Source organism: Aulostomus chinensis, chromosome 21 (genome assembly GCF_037954235.1).
Source record: "Aulostomus chinensis isolate RoL2024-O1b breed Wild chromosome 21, RoL_Achi_v1.0, whole genome shotgun sequence".
Taxonomy (NCBI): Eukaryota; Metazoa; Chordata; class Actinopteri; order Syngnathiformes; family Aulostomidae; genus Aulostomus; species Aulostomus chinensis.
In genome coordinates this window covers 12,206,381-12,229,773 of record NC_141340.1, presented here as the reverse complement: position 1 = coordinate 12,229,773, position 23,393 = coordinate 12,206,381, and the positions used below count along the sequence as shown (strand labels likewise).

The 23,393-nt window shown below is 42.5% G+C and overlaps 1 protein-coding gene and 1 long non-coding RNA gene across 6 annotated transcripts; one reads left to right on the top strand and one right to left on the bottom strand.

The window, feature by feature from the left end:
* Positions 1–13: 13 nt before the first annotated feature.
* LOC147241734 (uncharacterized) lies at positions 14–17,877 on the top strand. Of its 5 annotated transcripts, XR_015110807.1 has the most exons (11): positions 14–151; positions 859–1,015; positions 1,116–1,234; positions 2,069–2,197; positions 10,067–10,092; positions 12,461–12,577; positions 13,264–13,317; positions 14,023–14,135; positions 15,578–15,652; positions 15,963–16,132; positions 17,243–17,877. It is a non-coding gene; the product is annotated as an uncharacterized LOC147241734 (long non-coding RNA). The 5 variants fall into 5 exon arrangements; XR_015110805.1 differs by having other exon boundaries at positions 12,461–14,135; XR_015110806.1 differs by lacking the exon at positions 859–1,015 and having other exon boundaries at positions 12,461–14,135.
* LOC147241735 (lipocalin-like) lies at positions 13,771–16,239 on the bottom strand. Its single transcript, XM_086190749.1, has 6 exons — positions 15,820–16,239; positions 15,503–15,642; positions 15,353–15,432; positions 14,407–14,520; positions 14,207–14,308; positions 13,771–14,108 (listed from the first exon to the last, which is right to left on the bottom strand). Exons 1-6 carry the CDS (start codon positions 15,922–15,924, stop codon positions 14,071–14,073), a joined length of 579 nt encoding a protein of 192 aa, XP_086046875.1. The 5' UTR covers positions 15,925–16,239; the 3' UTR covers positions 13,771–14,070.
* Positions 17,878–23,393: the final 5,516 nt, after the last annotated feature.

The window sequence follows — 23,393 nt, the reverse complement described above, 5'->3', positions numbered from 1 at the left end:
GTGCTAACTAGAGGGGTGGGATTCCCTTTCCATGGTGATGATATGGGTTCATTTTGGCTATTTTTTTCCATAAGGATTTGAGTGTCACGCACTTCATTTGTCTCAACATTCACAAGGCTTTTTTTAAAAAATGAAAAAGGCTACAAAGACTGTAAGTATTCCCGGCTCATTACAACAGATGTCAAGCATCAGGGTGCGAGCACCACGACAGCGGCCTGTTCAAAATTCCACTTTAATTTTTCAAGATAAGATATTCCTTTATTAGTCACGGGGAAAATTAACACAATTTTTGTTCTATTTTGTATATTTACCCTCTAACCAACGTTTGGACAAACTTTTCGACTCCCAGGCAGCAATGGGTTCTAAAATTTGAAAGGGGGGGGGGGGGCAGGAACAGATTGATAGTGGGTTTTTTTTTTTTAACTAATATAAATGACATGTAAAAGCCATTACGTGAAAGTATTTATCCTTTAACAGGCAGCAAAGCATGAATATGCAAGTGTAACAGAGTTTTGTTGTGTGTTGTTGATTCCACTTGCTCCCAATCCCCTTTTCGCATGTACCTGTATTCTGAATTTCCATTGGTTGGTGGGCCTTCCCTCAGTTCATAAATTCTGGCACAGTGCCAGTTGGAGAGGCTCAAGCCCAAAGTAGTTAGCACAAAGCACAGTGTTACACAAAATCTGTCAAAATAATGTAATTGAGTGACATAGCTATCCTTATATTATTTTCGACTAGATTACAGAAAGTGGCAACTGCATTGTAACTCATTTAATGTGACAAATTGGTTAGTGTTTGTAGGGTAGTCAGCTTCCTCAGCTCCTAAACTAAGTTAACGTTTGGCTAACTTTTCTACAGAGCTGTGCCGTAAACCGTTGGAACTACGTGACTGACCAGTGGATTTTCATGCTGTATTCAGGCAATAAACGTCCGCTGTAAAGGTCATGGAGCATTGGCCTATATTTCACACAACACAGACTAAAGAAGACTGAACAACTGTGACATAAGGCTCATTGTACAAATTGTTTTCTAAATGCATAAATTTCATAACACAGTAGGGAAACTCCTGTTCAGTTTCAATGGGAACAGTGTTGTTCATCTCCCTTTTTTGCCAGTGCATCAAAGTCTGGAGTTGGATTTGTTGTGCCAATTCTCAGGATGGATCCAAAGTGTTGACAATGTCAGCATCTTCTGTGCCATCCTTTTGAGGTTTGGAAACATGGCTTTGGAAAAGGTAAAAATGAATGAGGTTTAATTTTAGTAAAATTTAATTTAATAATAGAATTTAGAGAAGTTCAGCAGGCCATATTTAAAAGCTAACAGGCAATATATGGCCTGTGGGCTGTAGTTTGCCCATGTCTGCTGCTTTGTTGTTTTTTGCATGATGCAGGATTTTTCAAATACAGACATTTGTTGTAAAACATGGACTTGATAAAATTGTCATAGTATCATGAGAGCTCTATCCCATTCCTGTTCTCCCACCCAGTCATTCACTTCCAAAGTCAACAACCTGACAAGAACATTCCAATAAAGCTCTACTGAAGGTCGGACAGATGGGAACAATGTGGTCCCATCCACAGTGTTTCGGAATGTCAATTTTTTGACTTTGTCATGTGTTTAAGAAAAGTTGAATCAAAAATGATTGTAAAAAAACTGAAATTTTGAATAACTGTGAATTGGGTAACACTGTCTGCATATGACAGACCTTAAGTAGAACCTCGAAGGATGGGTCCCACCTTCAAGTACCAGGCCAGCAAATGCTGGCTCTCACTTTCAGACAAGGTCTGACTTGATGTCTGTCAGAATAACTGAGATTATTGTCAGGATCACGGAAGTTACTGTCATGGTCCCTTGGAGCCTGTGAATTTTTAGTCATGGACTAACATCCACAGACTTTGTTCCCAGCGTTTCTAATCTTTTTGGGTCCTCCCCTTCCCTCATGTTCTCCCCCCATTTTTTTTTCAGTTGAATGGTCAGTCAAGTCTGTACTTTGGTTCTGCTTCTTCTGTCAGTCTTTGTCCTTTCATCTGTTATATTTCACTGTTTAATCCTTTTTTGTTTTCTTCAGGGGCAGCACGGTGGTGCAGTGTTTAGCATTGTTGCCTCACAGCAAGAAGTTTCCAGGTTTGAGTCACAGCTCCAGCATGGGATCTTTCTGTGTGGATGTTCTCCCTGTGCCTGCGTGGGTTCTCTCCAGGTACTCCGGCTTACTCCCACAGTCCAAAGACATCAAGAGGTTCATTGGACACTCTAAATTGACTGTAGGCGTGGCTGTGAGTGTGAATGGTTGTCTGTCTATAAGTGTTGGCCCTGCGCTGGACTGGTGACCTGTCCAGGGTGAACCCTGCCTCTCGCCCAAAGGCTGCTGGGATATGCTCCAGCCCCCTGCGACCCTCAACAGGATAAGTGGAAGGAAATGGATGGATGGATGGATGGATGGATGGTGTTTTCCTCAGCATCCACGATTGTTCAGGTCTGTTTTGTTTGTAATTTTTTTGGTCCTTGAATTGGATGAAGTGTTCTGCCTCCAAAATTCTCAGTGTTCACATCAGATTGCTAGAGTCTGCATCTGTATACTGTTCTGAGGATCCTTTAGGGTTCATACATGGGATGTGGTGTGCACGGGTAACAGGAGTGTGTCTGCGCTGCACCAAGCTAACCACATGGGTGAAAGTGTGACTCTTGTACTATGCTGAAAGTTGAATAATGGTAATAACTTAAGCCAAAAAGTTTTGCTTTCCAAGTACTCAGAATTAGCTGATCTAAACCTCCTGGAGATATTTTTTCACTGCTTCATAATTTTCTTTTGCCACAATTTAGAGAGTCAGCCACGTATATGTAGCTTGAAACTAATGGCACCCCATTGCCACCAACTATAAACAGCAAAAATATCAGAAACATCTTAAACACAGCACAAACCGCATCCAAACATCATCCAATGTGACAATGCATTTGTGTGAACTCTCACATTTTCAATCTATTTCAATGATTACAGAGAAAAAAATTTGTCATTTACATAATATGGAGTTAATGATTGTTTCTCTATCCCTTTGACATGACTACATGTTGGAAATGTGCTGGTGTTATTAATCAGTCACCTGGCAAATGCAGCATAGTGTTCCCACTCATCATTTAGAGGCAGAATAGATTCTTTGGCCTTTTCAATGAGAAACTGCAACGGGATGTCTTCTGTAATCATCTGCTGTGTCTCTGTCTGACATTCTGGTTGGGACTTCTTTTTCTTTTTCTTTTTCGTCATCATTCTTTCAATATTCAAATAGCAGCTGTTGTTGGACAAGGCTTTTAGTGTAGAAATCATGCCAGTTTCATTAATTAATTCTTAATCATCCTCTGTAAGTGTGAGGAGTCAGCTAGTTGCCAGTTTCAAAATTATTTTGGTCTAAATTTTCAGCTTTTATTTGAGTCGGAATCTGGATGTGTACACTGAGAATAAGCTGTGTTTTCTAGTTTTCTTAAGGCATCATAAGCTTTTATAGCATGACAGAAAATTGAGGTTATGTGCAACATTCTCTGTCGCTGTGTTGACAACAATGATGGGCAGGTGTGTGGTGAGTGGCTGTGTGGACAGTTCCTCGAAAGACAAAGCTGAAAGTGTTGACATTACCGAAAGACCCAAAGATGGGAAAGTGAGAGAAAACAGTTAAAATGTTATCTTCGGTTATGTTTATTGTAATAACATCTGTGAAAGACATTTTAGTAGCAATTTAACTTTCCAAACCATATCTAGATTTTCTTAAGTAATTTCTGACGTGCATAATTTGCAGAAGAATACACATATATTGTATACAAACCCTTAAAGGGATTGCACTAACATCAGAGAAGCATTATAGAAGTCATCCATGATGATGTCACTGAACCTGCTCCTCCAGTTTGTTGACTTGTTGATTTCCTGAAGCATTTCTAGGGCTCTGAAACACACAAACACACCGGCATGCATACACACGGTTAATATGAGCAAAATGACCCAAAGCTACCGATTTAGCTACAAAAAAAACACTGCCATTTACTGGCTCCCTGAGACATTACTCTGCTTGGACTTATATTTTTACTCAGACTAATCCAACAATGCTCCACCTGTGCTAGATGGCATGAGTCACTGAATATTGTGTTCAAGTTGTCCCTAATGTCAGTTTCTTACCCGCAGTTGCACATCTCCACAGCAGTTAGCTCATCCTGAGCACACACACTGACTGCCAAGCATGTGTTCTGCAACACCTCCTTACCACAATAAGATACTACGATATGCAGTCCACATGAAATACACTGAATAGAGCCTTGTAAAGTGGCATTTGGATGAGATGTGTGAGTAAAACAGACAAGCATACAGATATATTAGAGACAGCTATATTGCAGGGCGGCACGGTGGTGCAGTGTTTAGCACTGTTGCCTCACAGCAAGAAGGTTCCAGGTTCGAGTCTCGGCTCAGGCACGGAATCTTTCTATATGAGTCTGCATGTTCTCCCTGAGTTTGCATGGGTTCTCTCTGGGTACTCAGGCTTCCTCCCACCATCCAAAGACATGTAATTGGGGACGAGGCTGATTGATACTCTAAATTGACCGTAGATGTGAGTGTGAATGGTTGTTTCTTTATATGTGTTGGCCTGTGATGGATTGGTGACCTGTCCAGGGTGAACCCTGCCTCTTGCCCAAAAGCTGCTGGGAAAGGCTCCAGCCCCCTGCAACCCTGAACAGGATAGGTGGAAGAAAATGAAAGGATGGATGAATGGAGTAATATTACAACAAGAAACCATGCAAACAATGATGCAGATTTGTCAAAGGAAAGGAGGGTCTTCTTGACTTGAAAAAAAAAAACAATTAAAGAGTAATCACATAGTATAGAGAACATGTATTCAGGTTATGATGAGAAAACCAGCCTTTAAGTGACAGTTTGTGAACGATGGATGGAATGACATCTAGTTGTTTCAGGACACTCTTGAAATCGTCTTGCAGTTCAAACAGAAACAAAGTTAACACAGTAATTCAGGACCCATCAGTAAGTCAACAGTTTATCAAGTTGCAAGTACTGTCATGTGCTGTTTGATGTACTGTTTTTGGCCATGGTACCCAGGGCCATGAAGGCATTGCGCCTGACTTACTTGTAAGTGAGGAGCTGACAGAGAGGCTGCAATGCCCAGAGTTCCAGCAGAGAAACTTTGTTCTCATCTCCTAACAACAGGGGGAGGCAGAAGGCAACATTTTAGTTTCTCCGGTGAGCCTCTAGTCCACGCATTATTAAAGTTATCTCAGTGAGTTGTTTTAAGGGCTCTGCCGTATGACACCCTATCGCCTCCTGAACTTCCCCAAGGCATCATCAGCTCAATCATGCTCGATGGAAGAGGCTCATTTATTGCATTCATAGTAAGATTAGTCGATGCACTTTCCTCTGCAAATGTGTAGACAATGTCACAGGATTTGGGTAGAATATCTAACTATCTAGTGCTGCTGGTATTTTGATTTCAACATGCAATGGGCCAAAACGTGTGTGAGGAGGAGACAGACACGTAAAACTCATTTCATTATGATAGCATAACACGTGAGAGTCGATACCAAAGATTTCACACTGATCTCACTGTTTCCACCGGTGGATCACTGTCCTACTTCATCTTCTTTTCTATTCTGCTTAAGTCCCCTCATACTAATGACAAATCGAACAAAACGTGTGTAAAAGTAGTTTTCTAATCACAGATGCTCATTAGCTTAAGTTTTTGTCAAATTTCGTACGCTAGCCACATGTCTTTAAGGTAATGGAGCAGGGTTGAATATAAGAGAATGATTTGATTTACCTGCTTAATTAGTGCCTCCAGACTCTGCTCTGCATTATTCTTGTTATGCCAGTGATATCAAAATTCATGTAATTTCATTGTACAGTTTTCCCAAAAAATATATACGAAAGTTTGTTTCTAACACTATTTACATGTTCATTTTCATTTATTTCATTTCATTTCACGCACCTCACCTAATGACACTTTCAGAGTCTGAGAGTAATTTATGACATGATTCAATGATGATACATTTCCCACAACACCTACTGTATAAGAAATACAGTGATTCTGTTGTTGCAAGAAACTCTATGATACGTCAGGATATCTGTGCACATCTAGCATAAAATAATGAAGTAGTGACATAAGAAAGAAACATAAGAATTCTCAATAAATTCCTTTGAGATCCGCACAGCAAGCAGTGTTTTCAACAAGTTCCTACAATCATGAATGTAAACTGCAACTGGATTCATTAGCAAGGTAGAAACTCTAGTTTATTTCTGGATTAGCATTAATTAGATCATCACTTTTTCCATACATCTCTGATGTAAGGAGTATTTTTAAACCCATATCACCTCCTTTGTCTAATTAATCCCGGCCAAAACAGTGTAATACTGACTCTCAAACACACAAACCTACACAAGTTTGGACATTCTACATGTTCAAACTTTTCTCTTCTCTTCTTCTTACAAGATTGTGTAATTAATATAATGTCCTTCATTTTCAAAACATTTGGGTAAACCCATAGATCATATATTTACTGAGCAAAAGGTTGAAAGAATCTGGGGCGATAGGATATTGATCGTAAATAATTTCAATAAAGCCATGTTGGGTAGGTGTACTGTTTTTTGTTTTAAGCTGTTTGTTATTTTTGTGTCATCAAGCGGGTGCAGCCGTTGGCTCGTGAGTGCTGCTGTCGTTCTTGTTTTAAGACAGCTCAAGACTAATGATATATAGGTACATCAGTACCCACAGCTAGTATGCACAGAAGACAAGGGTTGAGTCTAGTCTCCATCTCTAGGCAGTGTAGGGGGAATGTCACATAATTGCCTGTTAATTAATCTTTTTATGATTATTGTTGATACAATCTTCTTGTGGCTAAGTTATGCCATTAAAGGGCTATGTGAACAGAACTAATTGTGCTGTGCATGGATTTGTATGCTTTTGGTAATTCACAAGTGAATGTGATCTGGTAGGTCTACTTTGTGTCATGATGTCAGTGCAAGAGTTGTGAAGAAAAGACAAACCAAACTCTCTGTGAAATCACTGGAAAATCAAATTGAAAGGTTTCAAGCAGACTGTCAAGCACAAGATAACAAAATTAAAGATGCTATAAGGACAATCAAAGGGCTTTTGCAAACTAATGATAATGCTCCAAGTGTTCAGTCTCATCTTGACAATGTATCTGTGTTGCTTTAGAATGTAGACCAATTTCATGAAGCTGTGATTTAGTTGCTTCCTTAAAAAGAAAAGAAAAACAAAATGCTTACCACTGCATAACAGTGGCTTTCGGGTGAATGTAAAGAAGTGGCTTTCTGATGCAAGCAGGCAAATTATTAAAAGTTTGGCACACATAAGCGTAGATGATGTCACTTTACCTCAGTCATACCCACCTCATGAACCATGTGATTCACAAACTAAGGAAAATGATGTTTAACCAAGTGACAGCATCTCCAATGTTGCAAGTAGAATCTCAAAGAAAAGAAGCTCAGCAAGAACCAAGTCCAGTGTTTTATCTACCTCCTCACCACCTACTAAAGATGAGGCAGACATTGATGGCACTCATTACTCACCAAAGCCTCTTAAAGGACAAACATGCTTGAGAAGAGCAGGAGGAGCAGCTCAGAAAAAGGAAAGAGTAGCTTGATTTGGATATGGAAATAGCTGTTCAAATAGCTAAAGTAAAAGTGTTAACAGCTTCTGAAGGTTCGAGAGCTTCCAGTGCTAAATCAAATTGAATGAATTAATATTTGGAGGGAGAACAGAAGAAAGCTCTGACATTGAATGCTGATGCTGAGACGTTCATGCCTGTGGCGGTTAGGCAACCAAATCAGTATATTCCAGCAAGGTGACCAGCCATGTTCACTTTTGTTGGACGCTAGACCAAAAGAGAAAAGGACTGAGCTGCAGCCACAAGTCACATTGTCAAAAGGGCTGGAGCCAAAGATGCAACAAGGTAAAATATAGAGTACACAAGCACATCATCTGTTTCAGTTGTACCTCCACCTGAAATGCAAAACTGCATTGATTATAATCGCCTAATAACAGTTTTGGAGAAAAGGAATGAAATTACATCCTTGTTGGTTGAGCGACAGTCTCTCTTCTTTCTTCCAAGACGGGACATTCAGATTTTTGATGTTTGCACTTTCAAAATTTCACAAGGGCCTTTGAACATAGTAGTGAAGACAAGGCAGACAGTGCTGAAGATTACTTGTACTTCCTCAAGCAGTACACCAGAGGGCAGCCCAGGGACCTGGTCAGAAGCTGTTAGCATATCCCTTATGATCAAGGATATGCCAGGGCTAAATCTTTACTGCAAGAACATTTTGGTAATTCCTTGAAAATTGCTTCTGCCTACATGGAGATGTTCCTCTCATGGCCGGTGTTGAAACCTGAGGATGTGAAAGCCCTGCAGGCATAGGACCTTTTGCTACGAAGATGCTGCATTTCATGGCAGAGGTAGGGGCCATGCATGAGTTGGATATCACTGGTAACTTGCGAATGTTTTTTTTTAAATTGCCTTTTAAACTTAGGGACAGATGGCGAAATGTTTTCTGCGATTTACAGGATAATTTCTATCATAGTGACCTTTTGTGACATTGTTGAATTTATTGAAAAACAGGTCAAGTTTGCAAGTAACCCACTGTTTGTATTTATACAGGCTTATCCAGCAGCAAGAAAGGCTCTTAGAAATTTGAAATCCCAACTTTATTCTAAAATGAAAGGAGCAGGACCATCACTAAGGTGTGCTTTCTTTAAGAAGCAGAGGAGCGAGAAGACCTGCTTTTTGTTTATATATGGACAGTTGGTCTTGGACACTTGTACATGCGAATGGACTTTGATTGAATATTTTCTGAGTTGAATGATTAGTGAGATTAGTTGATGCATATTAAGTTTGTGGAAAAGAGATATTTTGAATGTGATGTTGCTATCTTGATAATTAACCAAGTTTTGTCTCTTACATTTTAGTAGTTGTGTAATTTTATTGCTTTAGAATAATTAGGGGCCAGAATGTAGGAGCTATATGTAGATCTTATTGTTTGTAGGCTTGGTTGGTGTGTGTGCACTGCATTGGTGCTTGCGTGAGGCGTGTGTCACTGTGAGTGTTTGATCCTTGATTTGTAGTTGCATTCACTTTGTCTCATCAGCTGGCATTTTGAAGATGATATCGGATGAACGTTGGAAGTGAAAACTTGTGTTGACTTGTGTGACGTCTATCTTCGCAAGGACCATTGTAAGTGCTTTGGATGCAAAAATACAGGTGTTTTGGTGCTCTTGTAAACAGTTCTCATCCGTGTTCAGCCCAACGTGGCTGATTGTTTTTAAACTGGTTCCAGGTAGCCGCAATATTCTGTATGTGGATATTGTTTGGTTGCCATATATGATTACTCGGCCTAGGATTCATGAAAGAGCAGGTAATGATGTAATCCTTGTTAAGTAGTCATTGAAAGGTTAAATCCACACTCATACAATCTACTACAGCTTGATATGACCTTTGATGCAGGCTGGTTTACAGTAAAAGGGCAAGTCTCCTGCTATATAATTGGTCTGCACATTTAACTGAAATTTAATGGACATCCCTTTAAGGCCTACCGCAAATTTCAAATCACAACAAGATACAATATTTAAAGATCACTTCATTCAAAAAATTCCGTCCCATCCATCCATTTTCTTGGACCCCCCCCTCCCCGCTTATACATTGAGGCCTGACATTGAGCGAGAGGCTGGGTTCACCCTGGACGGGTTGCCAGTCTGTCGCAGGGCCATCAGGAGCAATTAGGGGTTTAGTATTGTGCTCAAGGATACTTCAACATGGTCAAGGGGGGAAGTGATTGAACCAGCAACCCTTTGGTTGCTAGACGGCCATTCTACCTCTGAGCCATGCCGCCCCCTCTATCAAAAAATATAATTTTATATTTATATATTATTATTTATTATATTATTATATTTATATTATTGCAGAGCTACAGAGGCATCCTGCACACAAATCGTGTTCTATAGACTTAGGAAAGCAAGAAAAATTTCATATAGTTCTTCTTTCTGTTCTTTCTGCTTCTCTGGCATAGAGTGAAGAGTCAGGAGTCGTGAAGAGGTGAAGCCAAGTAGAGTCTCTTTATATCCCGCCATTCAATATCCAGCCCTCCCCTGTGGTCTCCTCCTCCTCCTCTTTTGTGCATAGTGAAAATTTTGACCTTACACCAAAATTACACAACCGGCACATGTATATAATAGAGTTCTTCCAAAACCCCTTTCTCCGACCTCCATTAAAAGAAGTTTGGGCATGCATTGACAATCAGTACTGTTTAGTGGTAGTGTACCTGTGTTTCCCATGTGGCAAATGACAGCTCCAAAAATTAAAAACCCACCATCCGTACAAAATCAGTGATAAGACTCAGGAACACTTCAACACTTTAAGTGACTCCTTTAAAGACTTCTTGGAACTACGGGACATACAGACCCTGATAGCCCTGTTGAAATAGGATATACATTTTTATTTTTTGGAATAAAAGTACACATCTTGTAGCAAATTGCCAGCAATGGAAGAGGCACAGAGAGGCTAAAATAAGAAATATCCATATAAAATAGTATTCCAGTAAATTAAGTCCCAATTCAAATATCTGAAACAAATTGAATTTAAATTTAGTTAAAAGCGACCTCTCCAGGGTGAACCCCGCCTCTCGCCGAAGGCAGCAGGGATAGGCTCCAGCTCCGTGACCCTTAACAGGATAAGCGGTAGAAAATGGATGGATGGATGGATGGATTTAGTTAAAAGCAAAAGAACAAATTCTTATATTATTGTGATCCATTGAACTCTAAAAGTTGTGTAGTGCATTTCAGTTGTGCTGCTCTGATTGTGTCCTATAGAAGGTGATGGCTTTGTGTGGAAAAGTACTTCTTGATCGGTTTGGCCATGTTGTCTGGACAAAAAAAATTTTGGCGAAGCAACTCTGAACGGATTGATTCAGATTAATGTAGTGGAATTAAAGTATATTCAAGTAATATATCATTTGAAATGTCATGAAATAAAAGTGCAAAGTCCCCCCCATAAAACAAATACTCAATTGAAATACAGATACCTTCACATTATACTGAAGTATAGTACTTGAGTAAAATTACTTACTTTACTACATGACTTTCCACGACTGCAAATTATGTTGTGGGCCGTGCAGAAAAAACATCCTAAACCGTCTTAAATCATTTTTTCTAACAGAAAAATAACAGTTGCGTGAATTTTCTGTTTTTATTTTCTTCACTTGTTGCAATAAACGATTAATCGACATGTTATATGATAAGTGCAAATGACCTCAATCATCTCTCTGACCTCGACAATTGCCTCAATAAATTCATATGCATGATATTTTTCAAAAGACAAAACTATGCTGAGGTTTTGAGGCCGAGGGCAGGAGGAGACGCAGCCACCTCCTGTTTAAGTAGGAAATTAGTAAATTTGATTCATACAACGTTTCTATCCAAAGAAAGCGAAAAGTGTCCAACAGGGAAAACTTACAATTAAAATGCAAAGTGCAGTAAATGAAAATAAAAAATAGCAATAATTAAACCGAAAAACAGGACTACAAACAATCAGTCATTATTTTAACTGCCTCTTGCATCATACTCTAAAACACTCCCTGAAGCTTTCAGATATGCTGATTTCAATCAATTTCAGAGTGATCAAAAGCTTTATAATCCAGCCTGGAGTTTAAGTGACTTTTCAGAGTTCTTGCACTGTTGTGCAGTGTGGGAGTGAGATTTGGTTATTAGTAGTAATTAATCCTTATCAAAGATGATTCTAATTATTATTAAATTAGTAAAGCATATTAATTGAAATTAATGATAAACAGGGCACCACGGAAAATCCGATCCAATAACTTATTCAACGAGAAATGTCAATATTTGGGGAAATGTTGATATTTCTTGAGTGAACAGAGAAGGAGTGGAGGTCGGCACTTACTCCATCAACCAGCTTTTATCACAATCCAAGCAAAGACACAAGGACAACGTCTCTTAAAAATACAACAGGCATTTGCAAAATCAATCTCCAACTCGTATCACTTCTGTCTGATTACTCCTATCACATGCTTCAGGTAATAACTTCCAGCCACAAATCACAAGCAAGTGTAATAAAGCAAGCAGCAAGTGTGCGTGCTTGTACATGTGAGTATGTGTGTGTGCCTGAGGGGAGGCAGTGCAAGATGGCGGGCGTGACTCATTAAGCTTGGTTTATGCCGTCGCCGCGACGGCGTAGACCTTACACTGTCATTGAGTATTTGAAGTTCTACGTCGAGGGAACGCGTTGCTCTGCAATTCATGCAATGTATCCGGGCTCGTACATGTAGGGTTGGTTACTCGACACAAAATCTTCTTCCTCGTCTTCAAAATCCGATACATCATTTTCTCTGTCAACGGTAGTCATTGTAGAATAAGATAAAAGACCAACTAGTCAGCTTCTCTTCCGACAGGTGTGGATGTAAACAAAGTGTAGGCTACAGTGATGCAAGTACTTCCTGACTGCAATCACTGCATATCAGTCCACTGCAGCTGTCAACGTGAGCCCACTACTACCGACAAGAGAAAAGGTAAAATTATGCCTGTAATCCAAGGCTAGTCCCTCGAAAAGAAACACGATGTATGAAACATTTTCTATCCATAATTATTCTTTCAACATACACATTTAAATTGATATTATGGAGTTTCATTTCAATAGCCTGTAATGTGCTGTGGAGTGTGTAAGATGGTATTTACATGGCAGGCTAATGGGATCCTATCCACTCACGCTAGCATATTGCAGATAGCATCGGCAAAAGGACCAGACCAAATGGGTCAAAATCTGTCTCCAGTGACTGGTAGCACCCTGGATAAGCTGAGAATAAGACCAAATGTCCAGAAAAGTGAACCTCCCTATAAATGTATTTTTATTTCCTTACATTTAAGAAACAAAGTTTGAAATTAAATCATTGCACAATAGAAGGATTACAAGGAAAAATTTAGGTGTATAATTTCACTTTGGTAGTTACAAAGTTAGCAAATAATATATTAAGTATGAATTTGTTCTTTTAATCTTTTAACTCTTTTACCAGATGCAACTTAGAATAAAAGAAAAAAAAATTAAAATGAAATGATTTGGCAGCCCACTTACACACACCTTTGCGGCCCCCTGGTGGGCCACGGCCCTCAGTTTTGGAATCGATGATTTATCATATAGAACTTCTTAAAACTGTATTTCTAAAAACTGTTTTTTTTAACTTTTGGAATTTCTCTGTAGCTGACCTGCTGAAAAGTGACTGTTTCAGTCTTGAGACTTTGAATCCTCAGTGAGGTACTGCACCCTTTTGCTGTTATTCTTGCATTGCAGCTTGCCATGACATTGCAGTTTTTATCACCATTCAAGTATTGATGTTACTTCTGCCTATGTCGAGCTTGAAATCAACTTTTTCTCCATTTAGATACAATTTTCTGGGTTTGAGGTCTCTGTTCCAACTTCTAAAAATGCACGGTACTCGTGTCTCTATTTACTTGGGTTTCTATGAATCTACCACGAGTACCACAGGATCTACCAAATGTCATTCCTTTCCAGAAGTATGTCAAGGAAAACATTTTACTCAATTTTTTTTATGTTACAGAAATGTATGGATATGAGAAACCAAGGGTAATTGACCACAAAGGTTAGCATACATCTGGACTGACCACAGGTCCTGTCTCCCCAACAACCATGAATTTCTGAGGCTTTCATTTAAAAAGAACAAACTATTGTGAACTGAGATATGTTGATCTATTCTTTATTGGATTTGAGTCAGCAAAAGATATATTGAAAAAGAAATTAACAGGGTTTAAACACATGCAAGTGCAAAAAGTAAATTAACAGCTTTCACAGTGTTCCTTCCTTCCTTCTTTCCTTCATTCCGTCCCTCTTTCCCACTGTCATTGAGCTGCTGTTCATGTGCAAGCTGAAGTTTTTAAGAGATTGGCAGGGATTTGAGTGCAATGCTGAAGTTTTATTGTGTAACATGTTGCTTTTGTGAAGCTCCAGGCATCGTCGTGAGAGGGAATTACATGAAATCCACGAACAGGATTAGAGATCGATATACGTTCTGACATCGGGGCACTCACCTGTAATGAGAGACCCAGGAAGTAGAGGTCAGAAACATTCACAATACATTCACAGGAAGTGTGCACATGTATTTCTATGTTACTATGAAGAGGCATACCATTTTTTTTCAGGATAAGGGTATTTTCTTTTAGAATGCCTGTGTCTAGGGACAACTTTTTGAACTTCTCCTGAATATCGAGTGGGACCACCTTAGTGCGACCTGCAAACAATAGCTGGTTTTATCTACCGCCACATTTGATTACACATGTGAGACAAAATTATTCCCCAGAAGGAGAAGTGTTGAATAGGCAGACTCACTCAAAAGAATGATGAGAGGCTCCTCTATTCCAAACTCTGTCTTGATGGTGTAAAACGTAGTATATTGATCAGGTTCAAAGTGAACAACTCGCAGGTCATTTTCATTCTTCCAAACTGTTGAACAGACACACACACAGGTCAGGACGTTGAATCTACTTTAAGTATGACTTGAGTACCGTAAGAGCGCACCGTTATATAAGCCGCAGATGCTTATTTTAGGGAAAAAATCAATTTTTGTACACGTATAAGCCGCACCGGTAAATAAGCCGCGGTGCACCGCGGAAACACCTCGGCCGCCCGTTCTCGCGTTTTGACCCAGTCTTCCAGAGCGTTTTCAAGTCCGGGCCATCTGCTATTATGACCTCTGAAAGCTTTTGTCGTCTTTTTGCATTCGGTCAGTTCGTCATGTTGCCGCCTCCAGCGTCTCACCATCGATTCGTTTATGCCAAACTTACGTGCTGCAGCTCTATTTCCATCTTTAACCGCCAGATTGATTGCCTTTAACTTGAAAGCTGCATCATAAGCATTCCTTCTTCTGCTCTCCATCTTGAGGGTGAGTACAAATGACTGAAAATATCATGTGATGCTCTTTTTACACTGCACCGCGGCATGGACTGGACGCTCCAAGTACAATACTTAGAGAAATTACCATAACATTTGGCTAGGAATTTCCCTAAGTACGGTACTTGGAGCTACCATCAGGAACAATAGGGAATTACTGCCCGCTGCCGCTGCCCGCCACACCCCAGGGTGAAGGTAAAATCCTCGTATAATACGCACCGGAGCATAAGCCACGGGGCATGAAGCGTCGAAAAAAAGTCGCGGCTTATAGTCCAGAATTTACGGTAACTTTTAGGGACACAAACCAGAATGAAGACCAGTTGTAGAAAAGGGAGATATGGGTTGGGGCAGGGGATTTTGAAGTCTGAGATTTTTTTCGACTCACTTTTGCTGATGAAGAAGAATTGTCCTGGAGTGTCAGTTTTGTACATCCGGAAGTTCAGTCTCCAGCAGTAACCGCTGATTCTGAAAAAAAAGACTGAAATGGTAAATATAGATAAATCTGTCTGACTTTATTTTAAAATTAATGACAGACCTCATGTTGGAAGCAAAGAAGTCCACATCCCCTTCAGCTGTTGGCACTAGCCTAATTGTTCCTCTCCTCAAATAGGTCTTGGTTGTCATAAACCATTCCTGATTGGTGGCATAGGCAGAGAGGTACCACTGGCCTAACAACTGGAGAAAGGTGGGAAGAATATAGATGGATTAATATTTTTTTCTAATCAAAGAAAAAAACATACTGTCTTCAAATACTAAAAAAACAGATCAGAATTTCTCATCAGACTGATTTCTTCAAAAAACAGCTACAAGTGATCTATTCATTTTCCAGTTTCAGACAAAGTATGACCTTACCTTCTTCACATCAAAATTTGGAGCAGGTTTGACATCTGGGCAGGCGGCCACAACATAGATGTAGGCAATCAGAAAACAGATCAGACAGGGCAGTGCGTTCCTCATGGCTTCTTCTTCCTATGATCTCAACTTCTCTGCCACAGAGTGAAGAATTAGAAGAGGTGAAGAGGTGAAGGCAAGTAGGGGCTCCTTATATCCTGCTGTTCGATATCCAACCCTCCCCTGTGGTCTTCTCCTCCTCTGTCATCACGAAAATTTTGACCTTCAACCGAACATCACTGCCATTACACAACCTCCATCAAAAGATGTTTGGGTATGAACGGATAATCAATACAACTGTTTTGTGGGAGTGGAAACCTGTTTCCCATGTGGCAAATGAAAGCTCCAAAAATAAAAAAAACCACCACACTTACAAAGTCAGAGATAAGACTCAGGAACAATTTAACACTTTAAGTGACATTCATTGAACGATCTGAGGAACAAGAGAATATACAGACCAAAATAACTCCCAGATAACGATCATAAACATTACCTTTTTATAGTAAAAATCTTTTGCAGCAAATTGCCAGTGAGATGAACACAGTTCCTTTACTTAAGTGAAAGTATAAATACCGAGATAAATCTGTTTTTAGAGTGGGGGCAACATAGTCACCACTTGCTGCTGATGTACCAAATGTGCACAAAAAACAAACACAACATTTGCTAACTAGCTTATTACTATTTTTATATAAATGTATGATTACTTAGCAGTCAGACTTTCTAAAGCCATTTTGGACTTTACTCCTAAGCTTCTTTAACTCTGCTGCATGACAAAACGTATTAAGTAATTTGTTTGACAGAAACATAACAAATGCAAGACTTGATCGAATATTTATTTAGAACTTTTGACATTTGAAGACAATCGTGCAGTCTTTCAGCCCTTGATGTTTTAATTAATCGTGTTGTCATGCCTAAATGTTGTAATTTTCAGATTTTCATTGGAGAATTACCAGCTAGTCCAGCATGTTGATCAGCTTTACTTCTTCAACATGAGAGCTTACAGTCTTTAGAACATGAGTTACATACATTATGTATCGATGTACTGTCGATATTATATATATGTTGTTGAAGTAATAATTTAGGCAAAAAATTCAAAACTATTTTGAATTGGTTTCTCCCTTCCTTCCTGCCTTCTAAATTTTTTCTTTGTTGTATGTTTATCTTGTAAATTTATTTATGAATTCAAGATGGCGCCGCGTGAGTGGGTGCCTTTACAGCAGCTCTTGTACGTGCTTAAGTTTCTTCTTGTCTTTGTACTTTATGTTTTCCTTTTCCCAACTTTCTTTTTTGTGTTTTTGTGCCCCAGAACTATGGGGAGGAGATGGGCATCTTCTCTTTTGCTCATCTCCATTATTTTCTTTTTTATGACCATTGCTGTTTCCAGAGACCCCGCTCGCACCCATGACCCTATTGTTTACAGTAGGGACCAGCTGTTAGCTTTGCGGGCTAACAGTGGGCTACTGGCCGGAGAGAATCCAGACATTCCCCGCGAGCTGAAGAGGAGGAAGCGGGGATGTCGGGCCGGGAAGGAGCGCCGCAGGAAGAGGAGACGTTACAGACACGTCCTCCCGTCCGTCGTCATGGGGAATGTTCGATCTCTCCCCAACAAGATGGACGAGCTAGCAGCGCTGACCCGGCATCAAAGGGAGTACCGCGAGGCCAGCCTGCTGCTCTTCACGGAGTCATGGATGACGGTGCAAACTCCGGACACACACGCTGAGTTGGACGGCTTCCAACTCGTCCGAGCGGACAGGACAAAAGAGAGCAGCAACAGAAAAGGTGGGGGACTCGCTGTGTTTGTGAACAATAGATGGTGTAACCCCGGGCACATCACTATTAAAGAGCAAAGCTGCAGTAGGGACATTGAGCTGCTAGCCATTAGCCTCAGGCCGCATTATCTCCCGCGGGAATTTTCACACGTCGTCGCGGTGACCGTGTATGTTCCCCCATCGGCTAATGGCGACGCAGCGTGCGATGCCCTGCTGTCTACAGTGAGCAGGTTACAAACACAGAGCCCCAACGCCCTGCTGCTCATCTCTGGAGACCTCAACCATGTCTCCCTGTCGTCCTCCCTACCCACCTTCACCCAATATGTCACCTGTTCACCTGTTACGGAAACAGAGAGGAGCTGAAGGCTGTGCAGATCCAGCTGAGGAGACGGATCAGAGAGGGGAAAAAGGCCTACAGGGTGAAGATGGAGGGCCAGCTGCAGGCCAGTAACGTCACTGGTGTCTGGAGGGGCCTGAAAACCATTTCAGGCCACAAAAGCCCAAAGACGGTGACTGCGGGGGACAAAGACTGGGCTGATGAACTTAACCGGTTCTTCAACCGGTTTGACCAGGCGTCGGCCCCTTCTCCCAACCTGCCCCCCCCTGCAGCAGCCCCCACCACCACCCCCCACTGTGGACCTCCCCTCCTCCCCTCCTACTCTCACGACCAGCTCCCAATTTCAAACGGCTGCCCTCTCAACCAACCAACACCCCACCCCCTCCTCCAACCCCCGGTCTGCCACCTCCTGCTGGCTCCTGCCTGTCTGTCACCACTATGCAGGTGAGGAACCAGCTGAGGAAGATGAAGGTGAGGAAGGCAGCAGGTCCGGACAACATCAGTTCCCGGCTCCTCCAGACCTGCTCCGACCAGCTGTGTGACATCGTCCAGCACGTGTTCAACCTGAGCCTGAAGCTGGGCAGGGTCCCACAGCTATGGAAGACTTCCTGCCTCATCCCCGTGCCCAAGACCCCCCACCCAAAGGAGCTCAACAGCTACAGGCCGGTGGCGCTGACGTCTCATCTGATGAAGACACTGGAGAGACTCGTCCTCGCCCACCTGCGACCGCTGGTGAGCTCCTCGTTGGACCCGCTGCAGTTTGCCTACCAGCCCGGCATCGGCGTGGAGGACGCCATCATCTACCTCCTCCACTCATCGCTGGAACACCTGGAGAAGGCTGGAAGCACTGTGAGGATCATGTTCTTTGATGTCTCCAGTGCCTTCAACACCATCCAGCCCATCCTGCTGGGGGACAAGCTGCAGCATGCTGGAGTGGACCACCACCTTACAACTTGGATTACGGACTACCTCACCAACCAACCACAGTATGTGAGGGCACAGGGCTGTGAGTCGGACATGCTTCTCTGCAGCACTGGGGCGCCGCAGGGGACTGTCCTGGCTCCGTTCCTGTTCACCCTCTACACCTCGGACTTCACCTACAGGTCTCCATCCTGCCACCTCCAGAAGTTCTCTGATGACTCTGCGATCGTCGGCGTCATTACTGACGGAGATGATCGGGAGTACAGGGGACTGATGGAGGACTTCGTGGACTGGTGCCTGCAGAACCACCTCCAGATCAACCCGGGGAAGACTAAGGAGCTGGTTGTGGATTTCTGCAGGAAACAACATTCTCCACCTGCACCAGTGAACATCCAGGGTTCAAACATAGAGAGGGTCACCTCCTACAAGTACCTTGGTGTTCACCTGAACAATAAACTGGACTGGTCACACAACACGGACGCCCTGATCAGGAAGGGGCAGAGCCGGCTCTTCCTGCTCAGAAAACTGAGGTCTTTTGGAGTGCAGGGGTCACTCCTTAAGACCTTTTATGACTCTGTAGTGGCCTCAGCCATCCACTTTGGCATCGCCTGCTGGTCAGGCAGCATCTCAGCCCAGGACAGAGAGAGATTGGACCGGGTGGTCAGGAGGGCCAGCTCTGTCTTGGGCTGCTCCCTGGACACTCTGGAGGAGGTGGGCAACAGGAGGATGCAGGCTAAGATCACAGCTATGATGGACAGACCCTCCCACCCCCTCCAGGCCACTCCGACAGAACTGAGCAGCTCCTTCAGCCAGAGACTGTTACACCCGCGCTGCAAGAAGGAGAGGTACCGCCGCTTATTCCTGCCCACTGCTGTCAGGCTGTTTAACAGTCACACCTGAACTCTGGACTTTATTAGGTCAGACATACCTTTTCACTACAGCTATATGAAGACTTCCATCAACTGCAAGATACAATTGTGAGCAACTGTAATAACTGCTTTTCAGTATACAGTGTTGCAGTACCACTGTACATAGACATACAGTATATTTGAGACTGTACATACTCCACTGCTGTACATACTTCTTCCTCTTTAACTTTTGTGTATTGTTTTTATATATTACTTATTTTTGTACATTTGCACATACCTCATATTTATCTTCACATACTATTTATTTTAAATTCTCCTTGTTCTTGCTGCTGTAACGATGTAAATTTCCCCACTGTGGGACGATTAAAGGTTGATCTTATCTTGGTCTTATCTTATCTTGTTGGGTGACCAATATTCAGATGTTCTTCGTCTGCACGATGGTAAAGCAGCTGGCTTCAGCACTTTGTATGAAATGGGCCCATCCGTCCATTCATCCATCCAATTTGTACCTCTTATCCTGTTAAGGGTCACGGGGGGCTGGAGCCTATCCTAGCAGCCTTGGGGTGAGAGGTGGGGGACACCCTGGACAGGTCGCCTGTCCATCGCACACTCATACCCTTTTCACACTGAAAAACATGTTTCAACGTGGGTTTTTGGACCCGTGTTTGCTATCAACGTGACATTCCTCAACAGGAAGATCTTTAGAGAGAACATATGAAGACAACAGGGATCGACTCGGTTAGACCTGCTGATTGGTACCAATGTTCCCATGGCTCTAGGGCCGTGGGCGGTTGTTTGAAGCGTGGGTGGTGATGCCTATGCAGCCAAACTATGTTAGGTTGGACTGGGAGCAACAAACAAGGGCTGACTTCCCTGACTGTGCACAGGATGAACAGCTTGGACTCTTAGAAGAAGATGGCCATTTTATGAAGTTGGTAACCAAGTCTGCTACATTGGTGGACAATCACTACACTACTACTTACCTCTGAGACAAGCTGATGTCAGAATGCCCAACAATAAGACAGCTGCAATACAGCATGCTCTGACTCTCAGAAGGAGATTTAACAACTCTTCCCATGCTGATGATGCTAACTTCATGAATGACATAATTTCCAAGGGCCATGCTGAGAGAGTTCCGGCTGAGGATCTAGAGTGTTGTGATGGTAGGGTGTGGTATATACCTGAGTACCAATTATTCAGACCTGTTAAGGTTTCTATGGTGGAGACCATGGTCAGGATCTGGTGGAATATAGAATGACTGTACATCTGTTTGGTGCCACATCCTCTCCAAGTTGTGCAAGTTTTGCTTTCAGGTAATGTGCAGGCAATAACAAGGAGCAGTTCAATCCAAGGGCAGTTGATTCTGAGCTAAATAAATTTTATGTTGATGACTGCCTTGTATCTTTTAGTTTAGAAGAGGAGGCAGTCTTACTTTATGAGGAACTTGGTGCTCTTTGTGCTAAAGGAGGCTTTAAGCTCACCAAATGGATAAGCAGCAGACGTGCGGTTCTTGCTGTCTTATTTCAACAGGAAAGATCCATGGAGGTAAAAAATTCGAGACTTGGACAATGACAACTTGTCTATGGAAAGAGCATTGGAAGTGCAATGGTATGTCTAGTCAGATTCATTCAAGTTTAAATCATGCTCTGAGACAGACCTTTAACAAGGAGAGGGATGTTGTTCCCTGTCAACTCTATCTATGATCCTTTAGGATTTCTGGTGCTATCCTCCAGCATGGTTGAGATAATGCTTGGCCACTCGAGTTTGGAAGGCCTGGCTAAATCAGCTACATCAGCTTGAGGTTTTTAAGGTCAATAGGCGCTTAAAACCTCTCACTTTTGGGGAATATGCTTCTGCTCAGCTCCACCACTTTGCAGGTGCAAGTGAGGATGGGTATAGAATGGTGACCTACCTGTTACTGTATAGCACCAATGGACTGGTGCACTGTGCTTTTATAATGGGGAAGGCACGTGTAGCTACATCAAAATTGATCACCATCCCATTCACGTAGTTAACAGTTGCAGTGGTTGCAAGTAGAATGGACAAGTTGTGGAGGAAAGAGCTGCAAATGCCACTGCAGGAGTCAGTTTTTTGGACTGATAGTAACTCCGTATTGAAGTACATTAGAAATGAAACCTAAAGATTCAAGGTATTTGTGGCAAATTAGGTCTCGGACATACTCACCTCAGCCAACTCATCTCAATGGAGATATGTAAATACCTTCAGTAGTCCTGCAGACTTAGAGCTAAGTTGAATCCTTTCTCAAGAGTGACACTGTGTGTCTGGGCCAATGTTTCCTGTTGAATCTGAAATGAAGTGGCCAATAAACCCTGATGTCTCTGGAAATATAGCCTAGTCCCCAAATTGCATGTCTTTGGACTGTGGGAGGAAGCCGGAGTACCTGGAGAGAACCCACGCAGGCACGGGGAGAACATGCAAACTCCACACAGAAAGATCCCGCGCCAGAGCCGGGACTCAAACCCGGAACCTTCTTGCTGTGAGGCCACAGTGCTAGCCACTGCACCACCGTGCAGCCCTTCAAGGATCATATACATACATATATATATATATATATATATATATATATATATATATATATATATATATATATATAAACAGACAAAACAGTATGTACATTTACATAGTTGAGGGATATTGCACTTAATGGAAGCGATATTGCACTGAAGATGGAAGAGATAGGGAGACTACAGAGCATGACGCGAGTTCAACAGTATGTCAGCTGCAGGGAAGAAACTTACTGAGACTGGTGGTCTTGCTCTGGATGCTCCTCAGCTGCCTGCCAGAGGGGAGAGGACGAAACAGACTGTGAGAGGGATGGGTGGTGTCCTTCATGATGCGGAGGTCCCTCCCCTTGCATTGTGAGGTGTAGAGGTCCGAGATGGTGGGAAGACTGCTCCCCACAGTTCTCTGTGCAGCCTTGACCACCCACTGCAGACCCTTCTGTTTGGAAGCAGTGTAGCTGCCATGCCACATGGTGATGCAGGTGCAGAGGACGCTCTCCACCACACATCGGTAGAAATTCCTCTGGACGGAGCTCCCCAGTCCTGCTCGCCGCAGCTTCCTGAGGAAGTAGAGGCACAGGTGGGCCTTACTCACCAGACGGGAAGTGTTTGCACTCCAGATGAGGTCATTGGATATGCGCATACCCAGGTACCTGTAGCTGAAGACCACTTCCAATGCTGCGCCATCGATGCTTGTCCTTCCGAAAGTCCACCACCATCTCCGTAGTCTTCTGGACGTTGATGCAGAGGTTGTTTATGCTGCACCACTGCACCAGGTGTTTCACCTCCTCTCTGTATTCGGACTCATCATTGTTAGTGATGTGTCCCACTACTGCTGTGTCACCTGCAAACTTGACTATATGGCAGCTGGAGTGTTTCACCAAACAGTCGTACACCAGCAGAGTGAACAGGAGGGGGCTCAACACACAGCCCTGTGGCAAGCCGGTGATGGAAGAGGAGACGGTGTTGTGGATCCTGATGGTCTGGGGTCTGTTGGTCAGGAAGTCCAGGACCCAATTCCCCAATGTGGGACTTAATCCAAGGGTGGAGAGCTTCTGCCCCACAGTCTGTGGGGTTGAAGGCAGAGGAAAAGTCCAGGAAGAGCAGGCGGACGTAG

Excerpts from the sequence above, each read along its gene's own strand:
- LOC147241735 (XM_086190749.1), bottom strand. The coding sequence starts at position 15,924 with ATGAGGAACGCACTGCCCTGTCTGATCTGTTTTCTGATTGCCTACATC. Across the intron at positions 15,643-15,819 it reads CAAATTTTGATGTGAAGAAG|TTGTTAGGCCAGTGGTACCT; the intron begins GTAAGGTCATAC and ends ACCTTTCTCCAG. Across the intron at positions 15,433-15,502 it reads TTCTTTGCTTCCAACATGAG|AATCAGCGGTTACTGCTGGA; the intron begins GTCTGTCATTAA and ends CTTTTTTTTCAG.